We start from the raw sequence: 27,804 nt of genomic DNA, 5'->3' as shown, positions 1-27,804 counted from the left end.
GAGTTTTCCTGACTGCAGATAAAAGCATTCCATGGTGGCTTAATCTTCCAGCCCTATCTCTGTGCACATCCTTAATTACTTCCTTACGATAAACACCTAGAAGGAAAAATGCTGGGTCAGAGGGCAAGCACAATTCTGAGACTTTTACATATCACACAACTGCTTCCAAAAAGGGTGTACTGATCTACCCTCCAATAGCAGTGTATGAGAGTACTTGTTTCCCTACACCTTGTCAGCTTTCATTCAGCAAGAACAAATATTTGAGTTTCTGCTAATCTGGGACTGTTCTGGGTACTGGAGGGACAATAAATAGTGAGTAAAACAGGCTCTCATGGATTTTACCTTCAAAGGGGGGAAACCGACAATAAACAAGAAAAATAAGTTAAATATATGGTAGATTAATGGTAAGAGCTACGGAAAAAAAGCAGAAAATCAAGAAGTCAGGTTTGAAATTTTAAATAGGGTGGGCAGGCAGGGGCTCCCCGGCATGACTTCTGAGTCAAGATCTGAAGGAAGTAGTCATTGTCAATCTGCGGGACTAAAAATTCTCTCTGTCCTAATTTAGAATTCTTTAACTATTAAACAATTTTGTGCACGTGAGCTTGCCCGTTTCTTTCTTTGTGAGCTGACTACCTGTTCAAGTCCTTAACTCATTTTCTACTACTGTGTTCCTTCAAAGAAGGGGTTTATGTGTCCAAAAGAACTTCCTGTGATGATGGAAACGTGTTGTATCTGCACTGACCAACGTGGCAGACATTAGCGAAACTAACGCTTCTAATGTGGGAGTGCAACTGAGGAACTGAATTCTACATTTTAATTAAATTTAAATAATTTGAGAGCTAAAACTATAAAACCCATAGACAAAAATGGGTAAATCTTCATGACCTTGCATTTGTCAGTGGACTCTTAATGGGAGAAAATATGTGCTAATCGTATATCTGATAAGGGCCTTGTATTTAGAACGATATATAAAGAAATCTTACAATTCAATAATAAACAAATAATCCAATTAAAAATAGGCAAACGGGGGCCGGCCCAGTGGCGCAAGCGGTTAAGTGCGCGCATTCCACTGCGGTGGCTCGGAGTTCGCCGGTTCGGATCCCGGGTGCACACCGACACACTGCTTGTCAAGCCGTGCCGTGGCGGCCTCCCATATAAAGTGGAGGGAGATGAGGCATGGATGTTAGCCCAGGGCCAGTCTTCCTCAGCAAAAAAAGAGGAGGACTGGCAGATGTTAGCACAGGGCTGATCTTCCTCACAAAAAACAAAAAACAAAAAAAACAAAAAATGGGCAAAGGATTTGATCAGTCTGGCAATTTTCAATTTCTTTAATAAATACAGGGCTATTCATGTTATATATTTCTTCTTGAGTGAGCTTTGGCAGATTGTGTTTTTCAAAGAATTTGTCCGTTTCATCCTAGTCATCAAATTTATTGGCATAAAGTTGCTCATAGTAGTCCCTTATTATCCTTGTAATATCTGTAGACTCTGTAGTGATATCATCTCTCTTATTCCTGATATTAGTTTTGTCTTTTTTTCCTGATTAGTCTGGCTAGAGATTTATCAATTTTATTATCTTAAAAAATCACCTTTTGGGGCCGGCCCTGTGGCTTAGTGGTTAGGTGTGCGCGCTCCGCCGCTGGCGGCCCGGGTTCGGGTCCCGGGCGCGCACCGGGGCACTGCTTCTCCGGCCGTGCTGAGGCCGTGTCCCACATGCAGCAACTAGAAGGACGTGCAGCTGTGGCATACAACTATCTACTGGGGCTTTGGGGGGGGGGAAGGAGGAGGATTGGCAATAGATGTTAGCTCAGAGCCGGTCTTCCTCAGCAAAAAGAGGAGGATTAGCATGGATGTTAGCTCAGGGCTGATCTTCCTCACACACACACAAAAAAAATCACCTTTTGGTTTCACTGATTTTTCTCTAACAATAAAGAAAATCTATTTCATTTATTTGGCTCTGGTCTTTATTCTCACCTTTTGTCTGCTTACTTTGGGTTTAATCTGCTCTTTTTTCTAGTTTATTAAGGTAGAAGCTTAGACAGATCATTGACATCTTTTAATTCTATTCTAATCTAGGCATTTAGAACTATAATTCCTCCCCTAAGTACTGCATTTGCAGCATCCCATAAATTTGGTGTGTCGTGTTTTCATTGTCTTTTAATTCAAAATATTTTCCAATTTTCTTCTTGATTTCTTTCTTTTTCAAATTTTTAAAATTTTATTTACTTTCGTGAGGAAGATTAGCCCTGAGCTAACATCTGTTGCAGATCCTCCTCTTTTTGCTAAGGAAGATTGGCCCTGGGCTAACATCTGTACCCATCTTCCTCTACTTTATATGGGACGCTGCCACAGCATGGCTTGATAAGCAGTGCGCCAGTCCGTGCCTGGGATCCAAACTCGTGAACCCTGGGGCGCCGAAGAAGTGGAGCATGCAAACTTAACCACTACGCCACCAGGCTGGCCCCCTTGATTTCTTTTTTGATTCATGGAAGTGTTACCTTTGTTTCAGATATCTGGGGATTTTCCAGAGATCTTTCCAGTGTTTACTTCTTATTTGATTCAATTGTGATCTGTTATGGACTGAATGTTTGTACCCCCACAAAGTTCATTTTTTGAAGCCCTAACCCCCAATGTGATGGTATTTGGTGTTGGGATCTTTGGGAGGTAATTAGAGTTAGATGAAGTCAGGAGGGTAGTAGGGTCCTCATGGTGGGATTAGTACCCTTCTAAGAACAGATATCAAAAAGCTTGCTTTTTCTCGCCATGCGCATGCATCGAGGAAAGACCATGTGAAGACAGAGAAATTGGCTGTCTATGAGCCAGGAGGAGTCCTCACCAGAACCCAACCATGCTGGCCCCCTGAACTTTAGACTTCTAGCCTCCAAAACTGTGAGAAAATAAATTTCTGTTGTTTAAGCCACCCAGTCTGTGGTTTTTTGTTATGACATTTCGACCTAACCAATAAAGATCAGAGATCATACTTTGTATGCCTTGAATCCTTTTATTGAGACTTGTTTTATGTCCCCAAATATGTTCTATCGTGGTAAATGTTCCATGTTCACACGAGAAGAATGAGTTTTCTGTTGTTGGATAGAGTATTCTACAAGTGTTGATCAGGTCAAGATGGTTGAGAATACTGTTCCAGCCACTATATCCTTGCTGATTTTACGACTACTTGTTCTATCAATTATTGAGAGAGGGGTACTGAAATCTTCAGTTACACTTGTGGAGTTTTTTTTATTTCTCCCTGAAGTTCTATCAGTTTTTGCTTCATGTATTTTAAAGATCTTTTATTAGATGCATAAACATCTAGGACTATAGTCACGCACCGCTTAACAACAGGGATACGTTCTGAGAAATGTGTTCCTGGGCGATTTTGTCACTGTGTAAACATCATAGGGTGTACTTATACAAACCCAGATGGTATAGCCTACTACACACCTAGGCTATATGGTACTAATCTTACGGGACCACCATCATATATGCGGTCTGTTGTTGACCGAAATGTTGTTACGCGGTCCATGAATATATTATATCTCGTTGCTTAACTGACACTTTCATCATTATGAAATAATCTTCTTTGTCTTCTTTGTGGTAATATTACTTGCTCTGAAAGCTGCTTTGTCTGATATTAACATAGCCACTCCAGCTTTCTTTTGATGAGTGTAAGCAAGGTATATCTTTTCCCTTTTATTTTAAATCTTTTTCCTCTTTATATCTATAGTGTGCTTCTTGTCAGCAGCATGTAATTGGATCTTGCTTTTTAATTCAATCTGACAATTGCTGCCTTTTAATTGGGGTGTTTAGCCCAATTTCATTTAATGTGATTATTGCTGTGATTAGGTTTGAGACTATCATGTTGCTATTTATCCTGTTTTTTTTTGTTCCTCTTTACTTGCCTTCTTTTGGGTTAATACAGTATTTTTAATGATTCTATTGTATCTCCTTTGTTTTCTTATTAGCTGTAACTCTTTGTTCTTTTATTTTAGTGGTTGCTGTAAAGTTCATAGTATATATTTTTAACCAACAGTCCACCTGCAAGTTATATTATACTACTTCGTGTATAGTATAAAAACCTTCCAACAGTTTACATTTATTTTTCCTGCTCTCAACCTCTGTACTATTATTGCCATGCATTTTACTTTTACACATTATGCTGTAAACTCTACAACATACTGTTACTATTTTTGTTTATACAGTCAATTATCTTTTATTAAAGATTTTTTTTATTTTTTTTTTTTCCCCCCAAAGCCCCAGTAGATAGTTGTGTGTCATAGCCGCACATCCTCCTAGTTGCTGTATGTGGGACGCGGCCTCAGCATGGCCGGAGAAGCAGTGCGTCGGTGCGAGCCCGGGATCCGAACCCGGGTCGCCAGCAGTGGAGCGCGCTCACTTAACCACTAAGCCACGGGGCCGGCCCACAGTCAATTATCTTTTAAACAGTTTTAAATAATAAGGAAAAAACCTTTTATATTTATCAATGTTGTTACTATTTCTGGTGGTCTTCATTCCTTTGTGTAGATCCAGATTTCCAACTGGTACCACTTTTAATCTGCTTGAAGTATTTCCTTTAACATTTCTTGTATTGCAAGTTGGTTGGTAATGAATTCTTTTAGGTTTTCTGCGTCTCAAGACATCTTTATTTTGCCTTCATTTTTGAAAGATATTTTTGCTGTAGAGTTCTATGTTGACAGTTTCTTCTTTCTGTGCTTTAAAGCTGTTGTTCCACTGTCTGCTCACTTGTATTGTTTTCAGTGAGAAATCAGATGTCCATCCTTATCTTTGTACCTCTGTATGTGATATGTCTGCCCCCACCTGTGGCTTTTTGGATTTTCTCTCTTATCACTGGTTTTGAGCATTGATTATGACATGTCTTGGCGTAGTTTTCTTCATGTTTCCTGTGCTTGGGGTTTATTGAGCTTCTTGGATTTGCGGGTTATAGTTTTCAAGTTTGGAAAAATTTTGGCCATTATTTCTTCAAGTGCTTTCCTGTCTCCCCCTTTCTAGGACTCCAATTACTCGTGTATTAGGCCATTGGAGGTTGCTCTTTGATGTCCAATGATAGCTCAATGATACTCTTTTCATTAAAAAATTTTTTTTCTTCTTTTCTCTATTTCATTTTGGATAGTTTCTATTGCTTGCCTTCAAGTTCACTAATCTTTTCTTTTGCAACGTCTAATTGCTGTTAATCCTATCTAGTGTATTTCTGGTTTCAGACATTGTTTTCATCTCTAGAAGTTTGATTTGGGTACTTTAAAATATCTTCCATGGGGCTGGCCCCGTGCCTTAGCAGTTAAGTGTGTGCGCTCCGCTACTGGCGCTCCGGGTTTGGATCCCGGGCGCGCACCGACGCACCGCTTGTCTGGCCATGCTGAGGCGGCATCCCACATACAGCAACTAGAAGGATGTTCAACTATGACATATAACTATCTACTGGGGCTTTGGGGAGAAAAAGGGAAAAAAAGGAGGAGGATTGGAAATAGATGTTAGCTCAGGGCTGGTCTTCCTCAGCAAAAAGAGGAGGATTGGCATAGATGTTAGCTCAGGGCTGACCTTCCTCACAATAAATAAATAAATAAAATAAAATATCTTCCATGTATCTACCTAACTTTTTGTACATATAAAACAGTTATAATTACATCTGTTTTGATGTACTTCTCTGCTAATTCTAACATCTGTGTCAGTTCTGGGTTGGTTTTGATTGATTATTGTCATCACTGGTCATGTTTTCCTTCCTCTTTGCTACCTGGTAATCTCTGCTTGTGTGCCAGACATTGTGAGTTTTACCTTGTCTCAATATTTTTATATTCCTATTGGTGCTTGATATTTTTATATTCCTATACATCTTGTTGAGCTTTGTTCTGGGATGCTGTTAGTTACTTGGAAATAGTTTAATTTGTTCAGGTCTTGCTTTTACGATTTATTAGGCAGGTCCAAAGAAGTGCTCAGTCTAGGGTAATTATTCTCTACCACTGAGGTAAGACCTTTCTGAGTACTCTACCCAATGCCACATGAATCATAAATTTTTCCAATTTGGCTGGTGGGAACAGGTACTCTTCCCTCTAATCCTTCTACATTATTCTTTCCTCAGTCTTAGGTAATTTCCTCGCATGCACTGATCAATATTCTGATGAATGCTCAAAAGGTCCATCTGCAGATCTCTGGGGTTTCCTTTCTTTGTAGCTCTCTTCTCTTTTGTACTCTGTCCTATTAATTCTAGCTGCCTCAGTCTCTCTGGACACCTTAGCTCTGTCTCCTTGACTTATGGAATCTTTCTCCCTGCACCACCACCTGGAAACTTTCTTTAATGGTTTTCTTTGTTTTTGACAAATAAAAATTGTATATATTTAAGGTATACAACAAGATGTTTTGATATATGTATACCTTGTGAAATGCCTACCACCATCAAACTAATTAACATATCCATCACCTCCATAGTTACCTTTTTTGTGTGTGGTCAGAACACTGGAGATCTACTTTCTTAGCAAATTTCAAGCATACATTATTATTATTTATAGTCACCATGATGTACACTCTTCAAAACTTATTCATCTAATAACTGAAAGTTTGTATCCTTTGATCAATATCTCCCCTTTTCCCCCACCCACCAGCTTCTGGTAACCACCACTCTACTTTCTGTTACTAGGAATTCGACTCTTTTAGGGGGGAGTGCTATATTAAGACAGGTGGCAAAATTGTTTATCATCTCTCAGAATCATTGTCCTTTGCTGTCTGACGAACAGTGTCCTGAAAGTCATTGTTTCAGGTGGGATGGTGAATCTTGTTCCCGTTACTCTATCTTGGTTGGAAGTAGAAGTTGCTCTAGGTAGTTCTTTTAAATATTCAGGTCCTGAACTGAGCAGAGTTTGAAGTGAAGGAGAGGCCTCCCCTCCTTTCATGTCTTGTTCATGCTGTTAAGTCCCTAGGGGTACTGGAACATTTGAGTTTTATTCTTCTCTTTAGGAGAGTAGAGAATGCTATCCTGGAAAGGTCAGAATTCTTCCTGGAAGAGACTCTTAACCAAACTACTAGGCTCAGGTCCTACTGATAATGCTCTTCTTCACTTCATAGTTTCCCACCCCTGACTTAAAATCTCTTGCTGAATTCAAGAGATTTGCCCCTCTACTATACTAGCTTGACTCCATCTGCCATTTGGTGTCATGTATTTTCATTTACTGTCTAAAGCTCCCTTATCTGTTACTGGTGCTGAAGAAGCCTCAGTTGGCTATGTCCTCAGTTAGAATAGGTGACCTGACCAGGAAAGCCTGTGGAATAAAGACTGGTTAGGTACACTTCACACCAGTCCCCTTTAAATTTGGCTAATTAGTTGTCTAGCAAACTAATGGATGACAAATTCCCCAATAAGACAAAAAGGATGGATATTTTTAGATGTGGTAGAGTTCCTGAAACATGGTTAAGACTCCTCTTCTGAATACGGTTAGGACTCTGATGTGTTGGCTTTCCTGGGAGTTTTTAATTTAAAAAGCCCTGGATTTTAGAACATTCATCTTCTCTTATCTAATATTTGGGGCCTTATATTTTTCCAGCCATTAGAGGAAGACACTTTAACAGAGATTAAAAAGTACACTAGCTGCTCCCACCTCAGTCAACCCTAAAGGACTGTTACAGAGACTGGCTCCCGAGATAAACTTTTCCCTGTCAATTTTGATTAGTTCCACAACAAAGCAGACACAATGTTTTGCATATATTTCCCTTGCCAAGACACTTGTCCTAGTTTTCAGTACATGGTTTCACTGCTATGGTCTTTTAAACTTTAATTCATGTTTCTCATGGAAGAGTTAATCATTTGTGGAGAGCTAAACTCTAAGACTGGTGATGTAATTCACGGGAACCTGTCTGGAGTCACTGGAACATGAAGACGGCTTCTTCCCTGTGGGCATGGTTTGGAAAAGACACGTTCTAATTTAAAGAGAGTTTTTCAAATTCACTTATGAATGGAACATAATAATAACAACTACATTTGTTATGCCTACTCTGCTTCTCAGAATGTGGAGACAGGAGGGTAAACTTAAAGGAACTGTTAGCCACATCTCTACTCTGGGGGCTGGCTATTACAGACTGTTAGCTTCTCCTATGCTTTCTGTTGGCATTATATTGATAACCTGGACTGGAAAGTTGCCAGTCACCTCCGGTTTAACCCTAGGCACAAGTGTTAGTGAGCCTCTCGCCTAAGACGGGGTAAATGAGACTGGGTGCTGAGAGTAGTGTAGGATAGACTTAGGGGTTATTGAACTCTGTTTCAATTTGTTATTATTTGAGGACTATTTAAAACTCTACCCTGGGTGTTTTTTTTCTGGTGAGGAAGACTGGCCACGAGCTAACATCTGTGCCCATCTTCCTCTAATTTGTATATGGGACGCCGTCACACAGCATGGCTTGATGAACGGTGCGTAGGTCCATGTCTGGGATCCGAACCCTCGAACCCTGGGCCGCCAAAGTGGAACACGGGAACTTAACCACTATGCCACTGGGCCAGCCCTAATCCCGGCTGTTTTAAGGCAAGAATTCTCCCTGCTTTCAAATACCAGGAGGTTGTGGTTAACTTAAAAGCAGTTTAGCTGTTCCTCTTTCTTAGAACCTAGTTTGATAAGAAGTGCTGCAGGGACATGAGAGCTTTAGGCAGGCTAATGAGGTACTGTGGGGGGCGGGGACAATAAGCAAGCACTTTATATAATTTGAAGCTTACTCTGAATTTCTCATTGCCTCAAACAAGCCTAGCTAAAATCAAGCATTGCCTGATCATTAGAAGCAGTAGGGTCAATACTGCACAAAACAGAAATCTAGTTAAACGAGGTTGTGAGGCCCCACATGTTTCCTCAAAACAGAAAAGATTCATGTATTCCAGCTTTACAAACCAAGATCAACGGACGTAGGTTTAGCAGATCCCAGGCCATTGTGACTGGGGTCCAGTAACAGTTATCCACACGGCACAGCTGCAGCAAATTTAAGCTGTTTAAATAAAGTCTCTGCAGAAGACTCCGCTTCCTCAGCTATCTAGGGACCATTCTGAATTATGGGGCCTTTATCCTGACTTATGTGGTAATCATTATTAACTCTACAGACATGAAATTGCTTGGCTGGACCTAGAATAGTTTGTTCCATCTTCATAGAAAACTATCCTTTACTCTCCTCTACTCCCCCTTCCATAACAATCTTACTGCTATATAATAACATATAAGATGATATTAATATATCATAATGTTGTTACCAGACATTCCATCCAAATTGTACCTTGGCTGTTTGCTTAACAAACAGCAAGCTTGGGTTTAAACTTGAAATCAGTGTTTAAATACTATCAGAAAGACTTCAGCTATGGCTGTTTCATCATAGACAACCATTTACCATTGCAGAAAAATCCATCTAAATTATAGCATATTATTTGCTATTTTGGTCTTTTCATCAACTATAACTGAACAGGAAGTAGTTATGGGCAAGCTGTAGAAGGCAGACAAAATTCCAATTATTGATGCTCACACAGAACCTACATCAAGAACCTAGTACTAAGAATCAAGGCAGAAGAGACAGTCTTCTGACTAAGCAGCTGAACACTTCCTGAGGGTTAAAATAATGATAACAGTCAACCTTTATTGAGCTCATACTGTCAGGCACCATGCTGGGTGCTTTACAGGCAAGATTTCTTTTGATTCACAGAATAACCCCATGAGTAGGGTGATCACAAACCACACTCAAAAGTGTCTTGATTTGGACAATAAGTTATATGATCACCTTACCTTCTAGAGATTTTTACGGGCTGAATTATATCCCCCCAAAATTCAGACGTTGAAGTCCTAACCCCGCCAGTACCTGAGAATGTGTATTTGGAGGCAGAGCCTTTAGAGAGGTAATTAAATCAAAATGGGGTCCTCAGGTTGGGCCTTAATCCAATATGACTGGTGGTCTTAGAAGAGGAGGAGATTAGGATACAGAGAAAGAGAGACACACCACACACACACCAGACACATGCACACACATAGAGAAGATCACATGAAGGGCACCATCTACATGTGAAGACAGCCATCTATAAGCCGTTTCAGAATGAAACCAACTCTGCCAACACCTTGATCTTGGACTTCTAGCTTCTAGAACAGTGAGGAAATAAATTTCTGTTGTTTAAGTCACTCAGTCTGTGGTACTTTGTTATGGCAGTCCTAGCAAACTAACAGAGATGCTCTAGCATTATCCCTATATGACAAGGAAACCAAAGTTCCTATTATACTACCCTGCCTCGGCTGTATTATCCCCCCTTCCAAAATAAACAAACCAACTTCTGTTTTTTTTTCTGCAAAGAATAATATATACGATTATTAAAAAACAAACAATAGAGAATGGTATAAAACAACAGACTCCCATAATTCTTCTCTCCAGAGATATATACATTTGGTATATATTTGCCTTTTTTTAAATGAGGATTAATACACATCATTTCACAAATTAATTTTTTATTCAATAGTATGCCAAGGACATCTTTCCACGTCAGTACATACTGCTTTTTCTAATTAAAAAAAAAAAAGCCACACAGTATTTCTCTTTGAGTTAACTTGATCTGATATCATTTTTGGATGAGTTGCATATATCGTGCCTCACTACAGAGAAATATTAAGACAAGCAACCTTTTATAGGCAGCTGATATGGTTTTATCTTGAATTGGGTGGGGTCCAACTGACAACTAAGCTTGCCAGCTAATTACTGGCAGAAGGAATGACAACTGATGGACATTCTTCAAACTTAAATTGGTATATAGGTATAAATCTCAGTGAGCCTTTTTTTTGGTCACTTTGATGTACATTTCACAAGTAGTTTATCATAGACACTACACCAGGAAGTAGTTTAACATTCTCTGAGTGCTTTAATAAGATTTTATTTTGGCTGAGGTGGAGATCAGGTTATATTTGCTCTGAATTTTTTTCAGGCTGAAATTAATTCAGCTGTAAGGAACAGAACTTAAGGAAATCAACTACTCATGTCTTTATGTACTAGACTGGATTACAAAGGATTTTCTGAGGAAAGTCCCAGGCCTGTGAGAACTTCCACTGCTTGCCCAGGACAAGGGGGAATGTGGGCTTATAGTTAGGCCTTTTTAACTTCCTTGGTTCTGATAAACATACAAACGTGCCATGAGTACAGTTAAGGCAAAGAGATCTGTATTCAGCTGGCAACAGAATACATGTTTGGTTGCCAACATTTATCAAGAGATCAATATTCAGGAACAATCAGTTGAAGAACTAACAACCCATTCATTCTCCAGATATTCTAACATATAACCTTAGGCCACAGTAAGCTAGCAATCTGGACCCACAACTTTCTGCTGCTGGCTTGTGCACTTCTAATTTTGGCAAAATTGCTTTTGCTGAAACGTCTTTTCACGAAATGCCACCAGCCTGTATTGAAGGGTACTGTAATTCATTCAATAAGCATTTGAATACCTCTAATTAAATGCTATGAAACTCAATGTTGTATCCTTTTTATGAGGGTTTTTGGGATAAAGGTCTGTCTGCTCTTAAGACCGAGAACAGTTGGCAATTCACCTGAACAACTGGCTTCTTTTTATCCAAGGGCACTGTGAAGTTTTTAATTTCTTTCTTTCCTCCTTTTAAAGTTGGCTGCTGGAAAGCTTACTGTGGTATTTGTGGACCACTAGCAGTAAGGGTATTGGCCATTATGGTATGCACTTTTAGACTTATTTTTGGCTCTACTTTGTCTCCACCCGTACTTTATCTTTTCTTTGGCCCCATTTTAATTTACCTTATCTCATCACAACTCGCAAAACTTAGTGAATGGCCTGAAATCCTTTTGAAATAGGGCAGAGCAAAAGTAAACAATTGCAGGAAGCAAAATGGAGCTGAGAACATATTTACTGAAAGTTATACTTGTTCGCCCATTTAAATTCTGGTAACAGAGTACACTGTGAATATTGGAGGAGAAAGGCAAATTGGAATTTTTATCTAAATATTTTATTTTAAGAATACCATGTTTTTTGATCATCCTAATATTGGAAGCAGGCACAATGAAGGGGAGATTTCTCTCGGTCAAGGAAACACTATATAGTTGAACTTGGCTTTAAGCTAGATATGTGTTCCTAGAAAACTTACAGTGGTTTTTATAAGCGGAACACTTAAAGATGAACTGATGAAACTGTTAAATATATCAAGGAATTTGTCTATATACATTACAATGTACATAACCATTCCCTATGTTATCTAGTAAGTTCAGATTTCTGTTTATGTTTTCTTAAAGTAGGACAGATAACATGACAGCAAAAGAGCAGCTCAAAAGATAAACGTATCATATGCCATTGGAACATCATGACATTTGTGAGCCACAGTGAGACTGGTTTTGAGACTGCTCCAACTTTACAATTATATGCATTTAGTATCAAGGGCAACGCAATCATATAAAGTGCACTTCTTATTGTCTCGGCAGTCTTATTAACCCATTGTCTTCCTAGCGTAGGTTTGTGTATAAGCAAATAAATTGCCCTCACCATTAAAGAAAGCACAGGTAGGTGCTTGCTTTGCCTTAAAAAAGGTAGTAGCTACTCTGTAGTTACAAAAACTTCCATTATTCCTTTATATAGCAGTTTTATATTTATAGTATTCTATAAATATATATGTTCTTATCTCCTCTGATTATATACAGATATATATATATAGAGAGAGAGAATATAAAGTGTATCTTCCTTTTGATTTTCTTTTAGATATATTTCAAACCAGTTATTTTTTGTCTATGATGCCTTATGGGACAGAAATCAAGTGTCTTGCCAGTACAGTCATGAGTTGCTTACCAACAGAGATAAGTTTTGAGAAATGCGCTGTTAGGCAATTTCGTCGTTGTGTGAACACCATGGCGTGTACGTACACAAATCTAGATGGCTCAGCCCACTACACACCTAGACTATATGGTACTAACCTTATGGGACACTGTTGTATATGTGGTCCACTGTTTACCAAAATGTCACTATATGGCACATGACTATAATAAGCTGCCTAAGAAATTTTAAATCAACCTCATATTGTAATTCCTGGGTCTATGTGCTCATCAGAATAGTCCCTTTCTATTGCTTTCATTTTTCCCTCTAGTTAGTTTTTGGTTTCTCTCTCTTCTCTCATTCTCTCTGTTAAATGCTCTCCTGTAGGTTTGTCATACTCTTTGGGGACATACTGATTAGATGAGTAATTATGTTATTTTTTTCTGAGCAGCTGGAAAGATTAAGGAGAGACAGGTGATAGCTTTAAGTAATATAGGAAGTCTAGCAAAGCTCAGCCAAGGGATGGCAAACATAAGGGTTCTTTAATCAAGGATTTGTTTTGGCTTTTAGAATCTAGTTTTATTTGGTATAATTTTCCCTCTGTACTTAGAAATGTGAAAGCCAGGTGGGAAATAACCAGTACAATTCACAAATCTTTTATCCCATATTTTATGATATTCCTCATGTCTTTGCAGCTCTAAATAAATAAAATTGATAATTTAAATGAGCAAATAATATATTTTTATGGTCCCAAATCAGAGGAGATAAGAATGTATTTGGCTGTGCAGCTGGGGGGCAATAAGGATAATGCACTTTGAATTCAAGAAACTTTTTTGGGGGGCCAGCCTGGTGGCATAGTGGTTAAGTTCCCGCACTCTGCTTTGGTGGCCCGGGGTTCGCAGGTTCAGATCCCGGGTGTGGAATTACACACTGCTCATCAAGCCACGATGTTGCAGCATCCCACATACAAAATACAGGAATACTGGCAGCAGATGTTAGCTTAGGGCTAATCTTCCTCACCAACAAAACAAAACAAAACAAAACATTTTTTTGTGCATGTCCTATATGGAAGGAAGCATCATAGTGAATCATGGAAGCCAGGAGAGAACATTTCAATAGCAAGTGGTGGTAAAAAACAAGGACAGATCAAGGATGAAGACTGAGGGGAAATTTTTTTGATTTAGCAAAAGGGGAAACTCTGGGAACTTCAGAAGAGTTTCAGTAGAGTTGTAAAGGGTAAATAACATATCAGTAAATGTCCTTAAAATGCTACCAGCAATTAAGAACCAACAACTTAGAAAGTCAAGAAAAGAGTAATCAAAGTGTGGTGTGTAGGTCACCTGAATGAGGCTAGGGTGCTGGGCTACCATCCCAAGCTTACTGCATCAACCTTCCCCAGATGATTTTTACACACAGTACGGTCTGAGAACCACTGCTGAAGAAAACAAGATTCACCCAAAAGAGATTTTTAAGAAAGCTTCCCAATCCTTCTGACTTTACTGCCAGATCAATTTATTTGCTTCAGATTAAAAAGTTTAGGGCCGGCCCTGTGGCTTGGTGGTTAAGTGCGCGCGCTGCGATGCTGGCGGGCCGGGTTCGGATCCCGGGTGCGCATCGAGGCACCACTTCTCTGTCCATCCTGAGGCCGAGTCCCACATACAGCAACTAGAAGGGTGTGCAGCTATGGCATACAACTATCTACTGGGGCTTTGGGGGCAAAAAATAAAATAAATAAAATCTTAAAAAAAAAAAAAAAAAAGTTTATTATTGTTCTCAATAGCCAGCAGCAGTAAAGCACTACCAGAGTTTGAATCCCAGCTCCATCACTTGGAGAAGCTACTTAAAATATCTGGGCCCCAGTTTCCTCATTTGTAAAATGGGAATAACAATATGCTATCCTGTAGAATTGACGTGACGATTAAATGAGACTTTATGTAAAGCACTTAGCACCGTACCTGGCACATAAATGCTCAGGAAAATATTAGCTATTTTCCTCATCTTCAGGTTTCTTTAACACAATCAACATCTAAGTAAAAAATTTATAATAGCTAACAAAAATCATACATCTCCATCCAACCCCCTCATAGCAAGGAACAGAAGTCACTTACAACATTTACGAAGCATCTAAAGTGTAGAAAGCCCAAATGGTAGAAGTCACACTGGGAAGCATCATTCAGCAGGGTACCCAACCAGCTGTGCGTTAATGAAGAACTCCCTGTAAGTCACAGGCCAGTTCTTCATCCAGCTATCCGTTGTTTATGTTAAAGCGAGAATCAAGGAAATTACTTTGCTAAGTGTGTTATCTCACTGACTACTGCAATTTTTGTTTCTGTTACTACAAAAAGGTATTTTTGAGAAGCAGCATACATAAAATCCCTATGTGATCCTAGGTCAATGAGTAAAAAGGATCTATCAGGCTGAACTACATGAAATTGCTAATATTTGACAAATTTTGACCCACCAAAGCAGTAATTTCAGTATGGTTTGTTTTTAAATACTTAGAAAGTGATGTGAAAATTTGTTGTAAAAATATGTTTGATTAAGCGCCACTAAAACAATGCACTTACAACTCACTCTGGAAAGCTTTTTTTTTTTTTTTTTTTTTTTGGTGAGGAAGACTGGCCCTGGGCTAACATCTGTGCCCATCTTCCTCCACTTTATATGGGACGCCACCACAGCATGGCCTGACAAGCAGTGCGTCGGTGAGCGCCCGGGATCCCAACCCGCGCTGCCAGCAGCGGAGCGTGCGCACTTAACCGCTACGCCATGGGGCTGGCCCCTCACTCTGGAAAGCTTAAAGAGAGATAACATTACAAGTCAGAATATAGTTAACAGTACACCACTATTGTTATAAATTATAGTAATACTGGTAATTAATGAAATAACTTTCAAGATAGGGGTCTGCAGAGGTTGTTACTTGCTCAAAATTTAACCGTGGGAAGAGCCAAACCAGAACCAATATCTGTCTCCTGACAAACTGTATCTGCTTTGTATATCAAGTTTCCACGAAAAATCTACGTCTTTTACAGAGCTTTCCATCTCAAAAATGGCACCATCACTAGATCCAGTTGTTCACGCCGTAAACCTTGACTTCTCTTTCTCACACACACTATATCCACTCCATCAGTAATCTTGTCCTAAATCCACTGATATTCTCACTCACCACTATTAGCCTAGTTCAAGCCATCATCATTTCTTGCCTGTACTAGGTCTCCCAGGTTTCCCTTACTCCACTTTTCTCTCTTACCGAGCAATCTATTTCCCATACAGAACCCAGAACAACCCCTCTGAAACACAAACCAGATTATGTCACTTCCTGCTCTCAACCCTCTGTTAAAGGTTGATTTTTCCAACTGCACATGGAACAATCTCCAGGATAGATAATTTTTGCTAGGCCATAAAACAAGTCTCAATAAATTTAAAAGGACTGAAAACATAAAAAGTATGTCTCTGAGCACAACGGAATTGAATTAGGCTGTTGAAATTCTTTTCAACAGAGAGAATGTTGAAATATCCCCAAGTATTAGGAAAGTAAGCTACACGTTAAAAGAACCCACGGGTCAAAGAAAAAAATCACCAGGGAAGTTAGAAAATATCTTGAATTGAGTGAGATGAAAATAAAAACATAAAATTTATGGGATGCAGTTAGAGCAGTGCTTAGAGGGAAATCTGCAGCTTTAAGTGCTATGTTAGAAGAAAGGTTTCAAATCAATAACTTTAGCTTCTACCTTAAGGAATTAGAAAAAGAGGCACAAACTAAACCCAAGGCAAGCAGAAGGAAGGAAATAATAAAGATTCGAGTGGAAATCAATGAAAACAGAAAAAAAAAAAAAAGAAAAATCAATGAAACCAAAAGTTGGTTCTTTGAAAAGGTCAACAAGATAACAAAATTGATAAACCTTTAGCTAGACTAACCATTAAAAAAAAGACAGAAGACACAAATAACTAACATAAAGAGAGAATGTCACTACTGACCAATAGAAGTTAAAAGGTTTATAAGAGAACGGTATGGACAAACTGATGGCAACAAACGAGGCAATTTAGAGGAAATGGATAAATCCTAGAAAGACACCAATTACCAAAACTGATTGAAGAAGAAAGAGAAAATCCAAGTAGACTTATAAGAAGTAAAGAAATAGAATTAGCAATTAAAAATCTTCCCACATGCAACTGTAAGAGAGCTGGAATGCCTATACTAACATCAGACAAAATAAGACTTTTAAGACAAAAATTGTTACTAAAGATAAAGAGGGTCATTTTATCTCAGTCAATGCATCAGGAAAATATAACAGTTATAAACACACATAAAAGGAAAAGACAAAAAAACAGGCTGGGAGAAACTCTTTGCAAACATTTTTCTGATAAAGGACTTGTATCTATAATATACAAAGAATTCTTAAAACTCAACCAGAAGACAACCTAATTTTAAAATGAGCAAAAGATTTGAACAGACACTTTACCAAAGAAGACACACAGATGGTAAATAAGCACACAGAAAGATGCTCAACATTATTAGTCATTAAGGAAATGTAAATCAAAATCACAATGAGATACCATTTCATATCCACCAGAACAAAATATCTATAATCAAAAAGACAGATAATAACATGAGAAATTGGAACCCTCATACATTGCTGGTAGGAATGTAAAAGGATGCAACTGCTTTGAAAAACAACAGCAGTTCTTCAAAATGTTAAACATAGAGATACCATATTATCCAGCAGTTCCATCATCCTAGATAACTACCCAAGAGAAATGAAAACACACATCCATAAAAAAATTTGTACATTAATGTTCACAGCAGCCAAAATGTGGAAACAACCTAAATGTCTATCAATTGATGCATGGATAAACAAAAGAGAATATTATTTGGCAATAAAAAGGAATGAAATACTGATACATGCTATGACACAGATGAATTTTAAAAACATTATGCTAAGTGAAAGATGCCAGTCACAAAAGGCCACATATTGTATGATTCCACTTATATGAAATGTCGAGAGTAGGTAATCTATAGACAGAAAATTCATTAGTGGTCCCAGGGCAAGGGAGAGAAGCAAGGGGAATGACTGCTAATGGGTACAAGGTTTCTTTTAGGATGATGAAAATGTTCTAAAATTGGATTATGGTGATGGTCACACAACTATGTAAATGTACTAAAACCACTGAATTGTATACTTTACATGGGGGAATTTTATGGTATTTACATTATATCTCAATAAAGCTATTACCAAAAAAAGGAAAGGAATAAAATGGGGAACCAAGCAGGAAGAAGCAAAACCAAAAAAATCTTCCCAAAAAGAAAAGCCTGGCTTTAGGTAGTCCTACTGGTGAATTCTATCAAATATTTAAAGAAGAAATAATACAATTCTACACAATCTTTTCCAGAAAACAGAAGAGGAGGAAATAATTTCCAACTCATTCAATGAGGCCAATATTACCCAGATGCCAAAGCCATAGAAGGTGTAACAAGAAAACCTACAGCCCATATCCCTCATGGACACAGACACAACATACCCACAAACTGTATCCAGCAATATATAAAAAGGGTTAGATACCATGACTAAGTGGAATTTATCCCAGGACTACAAGGTTGGTTCAACATTCAAAAATCAATTAACAATACCAAAACATATTAACAGAACAATGGACAAAAACCACTTGATCATCTCAATAAATGCATAAAAACATATGACAAAATACAACACCCATTCAAGATAAAAACTCTCCATAAATTAGAAACAGGAGGAAATTTCCTCAACCTGATAAAGGGCATTTATGAAAAACCTTCAGCTAACACTTAACGGTGAACAACTCAATGCTTGCCTCTTAAGATTAGGAAAAAGGCAAGGAAGGATGGGTGCTCTTGTCCCTTCTATTCAACACTGTACTGGAGGTTTTAGCCTGTACAATAAGAAAAAAAAAAAGAAGAAAGTAAATTTAAAGGCATTCAGATTTGAAAGGAAGACGCAAAACTGTCTTTATTTGCAGACCACATTATCCAGTATGCAGAAAACCTACGGAATCCATACACAAAAAACTAGTAGAACTAATAAATAAGTTCAGCAAAGCTATAAGATACCAGATCAACACACAAAAATCAAGCATAGTTCTACATACTTAGCAATGAACAATCCCAAAATGAAATCAAGAAAAAAATATTCCCTAAAAACATAACATCAAAAAGAACAAAATACTTAGGAATAAATTTAACAAAAGAAGTGCAAGCCTTCTACATTGAAAATTACAAAACACTAGTAAGAAGAATTAAAGAAGATCTAAATAAATGGAGAGACATTCCAAGTCTCTAGACTGGAAGATTCAATATTATCAAGATAGCAGTTCTCCCCAAATTGATCCACAGATCCACAATATCTATCAAAATCCCAGCAGAATTTTTTTTGGTAGAAATTGACCAGCTGAACCTAAATTTATATGGAAATGCAAAGGATCTAAAGTAGCCAGACAATTTTCAAAGAGAACAAAGTTGTAGTACTTACACTACTAGATTTCAACACTTACTATAAAAGCTACAGCAATCAAGACACTGTGGTACTGGCATAATAAGAGACCTATCGACCAACAGAACAGAAATGGGAGTCCAATGACAAATCCTTACATTCATGGTCAACTGATTTTTGACAGTGGTGTCAAGGCAATTCAATGGGATGAAGGATAATCTTTTCAACAAATGGTGCTGGGACAACTGGATAGCCAACTTCATAAAGATGAATTTAGATTTGTACTTCATATCATACACAAAAATTAAATCAAAAAGAATTACAGACTTAAACGTAAGAAGTTAAACTGTAAAACTTCTTAAAGAAAACATAGGAGAAAAATCTTTGTGCCTGTGGATTTAGGCAAAGAGTTCTTTGGTACAACACCAAAAGCATGACCATAAAACAAAAAATTGGTAAGTTGGACTTTACCAAAATTAAAGATGTTTATACTTCAAAAGATACTATTAAGAAAATGAAAGGCAAACCAGAGACTGAGAAAATATTTGCAAATCATACAACTGCGAGAGAACTTGCACCTAGAATAATAACTGTTACAACTCAGTATAAAACAAACAGCTCAATTTAAAAATGGGAAAAGATCTGAATAGACATTTCACCAAAGAAGAAAAACAAATGGCCAATAAGCACATGAAAAGATGCTCAATATCTCTTCATCATCCTAATTCAGTTATTAGGGAAATGCAATCAAAGCCACAATGAGATATCATTTCACACCCCAGTTCTAGAATGACTATAATAAAAAGATAGACAATAATAACATCTGTTTAAAAAAGCCCTTACTTGCTACTGAACTGTATACTTAAAAATGGTTAAAATGGTAAATTTTATGCTATGTGTATTTTACAATTAAAAAAAAAAGCCCTTACCAATACTTAAAAAAAAAAAAAAAAAAGTGAACAAAGCAGGAAAAAACAAAAACAAAAAAATCTTCCCACAAAGAAAAGCCCGACTTGAGATGGCTGCACTGGTGACTTCTACCAAATACTTCAAGAAGAAATAACACAATTTTACATAATCTTTTCCTGAAAATAGGAGAGGAGGAAAAACTTTCAAACTTATTCTGAGGTTAATTTAAATGTATAATTAGAGGTACCCTGATTTATTTTGTGCAGAAAATGCATTATTAAAGTATAAAAGACATATGGTATTAGACCAGAAGTCTTGAAAACTGGGTTACAATCTAGACTTTGCTACCAACTAGTTGTGTATCTTTGTCAAGTTACCTCATCTTTTTGGGCTTCAGTTTCCTCATATGTAAAATAAGACGGTACACCAGAGAAATCCTTTCCATCTATGTGATATAATTCTACGGTACATTTATCACATAAAATTTTGTTTAAATCTTGCCTAATCCTAAATTGGTATTACCCTTCTGGAAAACAATATGGCAACATGTAGTAAGAGCCCGTTCATACTCTCTGGTGAAGTATTTCAACTTTTGGACATTTATTTTAAGAATATACTTCAACCAAAGCAAAAGAACACATAAAAAGATGGTCAACTTGAACAACCCACATGTCCAACAAGAGCAGAATAACATAGTAACAAAGAAATATCAAATTACTAAAAATTAGTATGAAGATGATTGTGGAAAATATTTTTGTTAGGTAAAAATAATCAGAATATAAATGATGTAAACTATGAAAATGTACACAGTATTTAAGTATATGCCAAAGAAAAGGACATTTGTATTAATGAAAGTACTATTAGGGTTGTGAGTCTAAAGATTTTTTTTTTTAATTACAAAGTGTTTTGAAATGTTGATACATTACATACTCAAAGAGAAAAAAATCAGAATCCTGTCCAAAGGATAGAGATAAAAAATATCAAGATCATGTTGATAAAGTTCTAAGTTGTTCTGGCTTGATTAATGCTCCCAAGAGTGGTTATGAACCTAGGGCTCTCAGGAGAAGTCTCAATGATTAAAATTTTTATCAGTTGACACTGGAATTAGCAACAGTATTTTACCTGTTCTAGTCAGTGTTGAGGTAAAGCCTGGAAGTCTATGATTTTACCAAGTACTTATTAAAATCCAGATATAATACTGGATAGTTCAAAATTCTTATGCCTGATTATTTCATTTATCACCATCACTCCCTTTCAAGTTCTCAATTTAAAATTTCTCAGGCAGCCTTCATTTTTAAGTGTACCAGCCACACAATTATTTGAGTTATATAACCACTAAAGTTCCTCTTAAGTAAGGATAGTGAAAATAAGAAGGGAGTGTCTAGCTTCCTGATTTTCCTCTGTATTCCTATGGGTGCCCACTAGGACAGGGATTTCAAGGGGATCCAGGCTTAGCATTCCCAAGGTCAGCAGAGAGAATACTTGGTAAATGCTACTGTGCACAATCCTAATAACAGTAGGTTGAACCATATGAAATTATTTCTGTAGGTCAAAAAAAGTCGACTACTGGCAATTTCATATGGCTCAACCTATGTTAATGTCTTTGTATTAAGAAAACTTTCTGCTCCCTTTGAGATTCTGTAAAATCACTGTTAAGGATTCTCTCCTTAACCTTCCCAATGAGTATACTTACGAGAGTCATTATTTTCAGAATCAGAAGTTAAGCAATTAGTTTTTGCATGTTTGCATTAAAATGCCTAAGTCGTAAGCAAAACCAAGAAGTGTTTTAACAGCAGCCAACCAAAGAATAAATATCGTAATTATCCCGTTCTAACTCAATTCCTGTCAAGGTCATGTTTCTCCTCACAAAGCAGTAAGTTTTCGTGCCAACACTTTCAAAGAAATGCTTCTTCCACCTCCAGTTGAAATCACTCCCATTTTGAGAGCATCTTACCTGAAACTACCATAGACTATAAGTAGAATGGAAATGAGAAATGTAGACACTTGACTGGAATCCACCAGGGAATAGGCCCTAGAAAAAAAAAGAGGAAAAAAAATTGAAATCACATGGCAGCAAGTTCTCATGGAGTTCACAGTCTAATGCAGTCTACAAACCCCACTAAATTTTTTTTTTTTTTTTTAAAGATTTTATTTATTTATTTTTCCCCAAAGCCCCAGTACATAGTTGTCTGTCATAGCTGCACATCCTTCTAGTTGCTGTATGTGGGACGCGGCCTCAGCATGGCTGGAGGAGTGGTGCCTCGGTGCGCACCCGGGATCCGAACCCGGGCCGCCGGCAGTGGAGCGCACGCACTTAACCACCAAGCCACGGGGCCGGCCCCCCACTAAATTTTATTTTTGTCTTTAACAAGAAAAAAAAAGATGTAAATTAGCATTAACAAAATAACAGAATCAAAACGAGATCTGCTAGTTTAACATAAAGAATAAATGTATAGATTCACAGCTATTATTAGTTAACATTCACAGGATGTCAAACGATATTAATGTAAAAATCCCATCTCTGTATGATACACAATATATGCTTATAACATCCACTCCCAATTTAAAAAGTATCAAAATAGCTACCAACTCTGTACCAATGATAAAAAAATCTCAATGACTAAACTGTTATCAGTTCACACTTGAATTATCAATAGTATTTTACTGGTTTTACTCAGCGATAAGGTAAAGCCTCTCTCTCTCCCCTCAATTCTATTTCTGTTTTCATAACTGCCTATTGGTTCTCTCTGTCTGGGTGTCCTAAAGGAGGCTCTTCAAAGTCAACAGGTCCAAAACTAAAGTTATTATTCTTTCCTTCATACATGATCCTTTCAAGAAATGGTATCATGCTTCCCTCAGCTGTCAAAGCTAGAAATCTACTGCATTCTTGACACCCCCTTCTCTTACTTCCCACACGCAGCGAAAGTCAGTGAGTCCTGCAACTTCCACATCCCTGATTACCCTACTTCTCTCAATCCGACTGCCAATTCCTTAGCTCCTTTCTACGGCTTGACTATCAGAAATCTCGATTTTAAGTCTGTCTCCAGGAGTTCACCCTTCACACTACTGATTCTTGTTAGGGGTTTTTCCTAAAACAAATTTCTCTTTATTTTTTCATTCAGCAAATATTTAATGATGCCTCTGGGCCAGGTACTCTGCTAGCCGCTGGGGATGTAATAACAAACAAGACTGCCTTGGTCCCTCCCTGAATGTCTTTTCTAAAGGAATAAAAAGTTAAACTTCATTCTAAAGGAATGAAAACAAAACGTTAACATAAGCAAGTGAATATTATTATGGAAAATGTTATAAAGGAGAGAAAGACAAATACAGGGTACTCTGAGAATTTATAAGTGGATCCTATCTAAGAAGTGTGTGTGTGGGAGGATGTTTTCCTTAGGGAGATAGACAGATGAGAAAGATACAAGAGACAATAAATAGGACTTGGCGATTACTCCTATTTATAGGAGCTAGGAGAGGATTCCCAGGTTTCTGCGGAGCAGCTGGTGGATGGCTGTACCATTTAGCAAAAAGGCAACATAGGAGGAGCAGATTCAAAGCTAGGTTTTGGAGGTACTGAGGAGACAGTTGGATATCTGGGTCTAAGCTAAAGATATATACTGGGAGCTCATCACCTTTGACATGGTAAGTGAAGCCATAGTTGTGGGTGAGATTGCCTAGCAGCAGTGAGAAGAGGACTTGGGTTAAAGCCTGAGAAACTTGAAAATTTAAAGATCAGGAAGGAGGAGGAGCTGCAAAGAAAACCAAAACGAAACAGAGAAAGAGAAAGAAAACCCAGGATAGCAAGGTAAGTGATGAGAATGTTTCAAAGAGGCAGAAGGACCAGATGGTGTCTGAATTTAAACCCCTGCTCTCTTACTAGTGGTTGGACTAGTTACTTAACCTCTCTAAGCTACAGCTTCTTCATCTATAAAATGGGGATAAAGACAACACCTACCTCAAAGAGCTGTTAAAGAATTAAATGAGATAATTCATATAAAGAGCTGAACACAGTAAGTACTAAATTAACATTCACTGTTAGTATCAAGAGGGAGAGGTCACCTCTAACTGAAGGTGGCTGAGAGGTCCAGCAAGATGAACACTAAGTGTCCACTGGATTTATTCAACGTGTAAGTCACTGGTGACGTTAGCAAGAACAGTTTTAGTGGTGTGGTGGGGATGGGAGTCAGACTGGAATTGGCTGAGAAATTAAAGTTAAAGAAATGAAGATAGCTTTTTGAAAAGTATAGGGAAGAGAACAGCAGCTGGAGGGGAATGAAAGGATGAGGGAGGCCTTAATTTCTTTTTCTTTTTAAGATAAGAGATACTCAACTTTTTTTATATGCTGACTGGAAATTATCCCAGTGAACAGGGAAAGACTGATGAATACAGAGGAGGAGACGTTTCCTTTAATCTTTCTAAATAATGAAATTTCATGATAAGAAGTTGTAGTCTGTAATGTCATTTTTTTTATCTTTAGTTATTAGAGATACATACTGAAGTATTTATGGGTGAAATGTTATGATTTAAGGTTTGCTTTAAAGAATTCCAGGAACAAAAAAGGAGGCATAGTTTTTTTGTTCGTTTTTTTTTTAAAGATTTTTATTTATTTATTTTCCCCCCAAAGCCCCAGTAGATTGTTGTATGTCATAGCTGCACATCCTTCTAGTTGCTGTATGTGGGACACGGCCTCAGCATAGCTGGAGAAGTGGTGCGTCGGTGCACGCCCGGGATCCGAACACGGGCCACCAGCAGCGGAGCGCGCGCGCTTAACTGCTAAGCCATGGGGCTGGCCCAGCAGTTTTTTGCTTTTTTTTTTTAAAGAGAATTGTTTTTAGTTATTGAAGCTGGAATAATAGGTACATGGGAGTTCATTAATACTCTTCTCTCTATTTCTGTGTATTTTGAAAACTTCCACAACAAAAACTTAAAAAAAAAAAAAAAAAGTAAAACCTTTTTGCACAGCAAAGTCTTTGAGATGGTGATACAACGAAAAACACGAGAGGCAGATGAACACAGGGATGTGTGTTGTGGGTCATGAGTTCTGTCCCACAGCACCCCACAGCGGGCAGCCACCTTTTCCTGAAGTTTCAGCTGGCAAAGGGGACGGAAATGCAGGAGACGGGACGGCCCCTCCAGCTTCTCTGCTAGCCTCTGCCAGTAACGCAGCTGTGGCTGCCAGTGCGTCCTCTTTCAGACAAGCAGATGATACAGACAGGGCTGATCCACCAGAGGTGCCTGAGACAGCGCACCTCATATATTAGGAAAATTGATTCAATCATTTCTCTTTATTCTAAAATTATGTTTTTTGCTCTGACATAATCTTTGCACATATCTTTCAAAATTCTGAAAACAAATGACCTCTGTTTAGAAGGAATATTTTCTTAAAATTAAGAAAAAATTTTTTTGGAATAGGTCACATATTCACATCGTACAAAAATCAAAACTTTATTATATATATGTATATAAAGATACACACTGAACAGTCTCACTCTCATCTAGTTCCCCCCAGGTCCTCTTCAGATAACCATTTTTTTTTTAATTTTTTTTTTATTTATTTATTTTTCCCCTAAAGCCCCAGGCGATAGTTGTATGTCATAGTTGCACATTCTTCTAGTTGCTGTATGTGGGAAGCGGCCTCAGCAGGGCCGGAGAAGCAGTGCGTCTGTGCGCGCCCGGGATCCGAACCCGGGCCGCCTGCATCGGAGCGCACGCACTTAACCGCTAAGCCACGGGGCCGGCCCTGGATAACCATTTTTATTAGGAATAAATATGTTAAAAAAATATTTCTCACCATTTCTTATACAAAAGGTAGACTAATAAATACACTGCTCTGTACTCCCTCACTCCCACTCCTGTTTTTACAATATAACCCAGAAATCTTCCTATATTAGTATGTGGAGATCTTTCTCTTCTTTATTTTCATTTTCTTTTTTTTTTTTTTTTTTTTTGTGAGGGAGATCAGCCATGAGCTAACATCCATGCCAATTCTCCACTTGTTTGCTAAGGAAGACTGGCGCTGGGCTAACATCTGTGCCCCTCTTCCTCCACTTTATATGGGCTGCCGCCACAGCATGGCTTGACAAGCAGTGCATTGGTGCATGCCCGGGATCCGAACCCGGGCAGCCAGCAGCAGAGCACATGCACTTAACCGCTACGCCACGGGGCCAGCCCCTATTTTCATTTTCTTTAAACATCTGCACAGTATTTCATTTGTGTGGATACACCACAATTTTTGTTTTGTAAAAAACAAATCCCTTTTAGATGAACATTGTAGTTGTTTCCAAAAATTCTGTTACAAACAATTTTGCAATAAAGAGCCTTGTAGGGGCCAGCCCCGTGGCTTAGCAGTTAAGCGCGCGCGCTCCGCTACTGGCGGCCCGGGTTCGGATCCCGGGCGCGCACCGACGCACCACTTGTCCAGCCATGCTGAGGCGGCGTCCCACATACAGTAACTAGAAGGATGTGCAACTATGACATACAACTATCTACTGGGGTCTTGGGGAGAAAAAGGAAAAAAAAAGGAGGAGGATTGGCAATAGATATTAACTCAGGGCCGGTCTTCCTCAGCAAAAAAAAAAGAGGATTGGCATGGATGTTAGCTCAGGACTGATATTACACACACACACACACACACACAAAAGAGCCTTGTAAATTATACCTGCATTGCACACACATGAAATGACACATCTGTGTAGAACAAAGTTCTTAAAAGTGCAACTGCTGGATTGAAGAGGAAATGCACTTGCAATCTGATAGCTATTGCCAAACTATCCTCCAGAGAGGTTATATCATTTTGCACTCTCACCAGTGATGGATTAGGGTACCTGTTTTCCAAAGCCTTGTCAACAGTGAGTTTTGTCTAATTTTTTACCAATCCGAGAGATGAAAATTGGTACCTCAATATGGTTTTCATTTGCATTAATTAGTTTTCTGATATAATTAAAAATTTTAAATTAATTAAAAGTGAGACTGAGCAGCTTTTCATATGATTAAGGGCTAGCAGGCATTTTTAAAAACAATTTAAATTTTTTTCCAGACTTCAGAGCTATAAAAAACAAAGGCAGCTTTTTTGTTTTTTTGAGGAACTTTTCTTTTGACTTGGATCACTTGGTTTTTTTGTATCCTTTGTACTCTGAAGCATGCTGTCATTACCTAAAAGGTAGACTGAATGTCTAAACTTCCCAACTCAGTGTCTTAAGGTCTGATATTATTGATTATTCTTTTTGCTGCGTCTCTCAAATCCATGGAGACTCTCCAGAGACTCATCACTTAAGACTTATCTAGAAGTCTAGGTTGAATTTTAGTTAAACCAGTTCCTCCTCCTCCACAGATCCTCTGTGCTGTGCTCTAGTCTGTGTGGCCAACCACCTTGTAAGTCACTGACTTCACAGTCTTTTTCAAGGCGAGGGCTTCACCATGTGTAAAATACCTTATGAAGAGGCTGATTAGGGCTACCAGTTCTCATCTCCATATCCTGGCAATAAGCATGTTAACCACTGCAGAACTAAATGCATGGTTTCAGAAAAAATGTTCTGATGTCCAATAGTTTCTTCTAGACTGAACAGTTTTATTTTTCAATTAAATCTGTATAAGAAAATCTGGTTAAAGCTGACTCCTGAGATAGTCCATGGTTATAATAAAACTTTTTTCTTTTTTTTTTTGTGAGGA

The 27,804-nt window shown here is 38.1% G+C and overlaps 1 protein-coding gene across 4 annotated transcripts in view; it reads right to left on the bottom strand.

The window, feature by feature from the left end:
- Positions 1-27,804, bottom strand: part of SPPL3 (signal peptide peptidase like 3) — a 127,333-nt gene that overhangs the window by 19,416 nt on the left and 80,113 nt on the right. For all 4 annotated transcript variants that reach the window (XM_087424095.1, XM_087424097.1, XM_087424096.1 and 1 more), the window contains exon 2: positions 22,091-22,168. In XM_087424095.1, coding sequence (XP_087280221.1) covers positions 22,091-22,168 — 78 coding nt within the window. The remainder of the gene's footprint in view (positions 1-22,090; positions 22,169-27,804) is intronic.

This window comes from Ceratotherium simum, chromosome 35 (assembly GCF_057802395.1).
Source record: "Ceratotherium simum simum isolate JZ-2026a chromosome 35, ASM5780239v1, whole genome shotgun sequence".
NCBI classification, from domain to species: Eukaryota; Metazoa; Chordata; class Mammalia; order Perissodactyla; family Rhinocerotidae; genus Ceratotherium; species Ceratotherium simum.
Note: the sequence above shows the minus strand (reverse complement) of the source record. Positions and strands in the feature narration are given on the sequence as shown.